The following is a 286-nucleotide window of genomic DNA, read 5'->3' on the forward strand; positions in this document are numbered from 1 at the left end:
AATGTCCTCGGCTTAACCCTCAGTGCTCCTGCCCCATTCAGAGCATGGCACAGCAATGAAGGCTACAAAGGAAACTGGCAAATCACTGTGCCATGAGCAGCAAAGCACTTCCAGCTGGGACAGGCACTCACCATCTCGGCGATAGCTGCGTTTGAGTGCTTGGCCACCATAAAAATCATCTCCAGGGCCTCTGTGACAAGGAGAGAAATGGAGAAGGTTAAAGAAAAGCCCCTGGTCTCTCCCTGCCACCACGTGTGTGGTGGCTGCTGCCCTCCCCTGGACACAG

At 54.5% G+C, this 286-nt stretch overlaps 1 protein-coding gene across 1 annotated transcript in view; it reads right to left on the minus strand.

Moving 5' to 3' along the window:
- The window catches only part of FGD2 (FYVE, RhoGEF and PH domain containing 2), an 8,181-nt gene that overhangs the window by 2,930 nt on the left and 4,965 nt on the right, over window positions 1-286 (minus strand). Inside the window, 1 exon segment of the mRNA XM_010021979.1 lies at window positions 132-190. Within this exon segment, the coding sequence (XP_010020281.1) occupies window positions 132-190 (59 nt within the window).

This window comes from Nestor notabilis, unplaced genomic scaffold, assembly GCF_000696875.1.
Source record: "Nestor notabilis isolate BGI_N333 unplaced genomic scaffold, ASM69687v1 scaffold19449, whole genome shotgun sequence".
NCBI classification, from domain to species: domain Eukaryota; kingdom Metazoa; phylum Chordata; class Aves; order Psittaciformes; family Psittacidae; genus Nestor; species Nestor notabilis.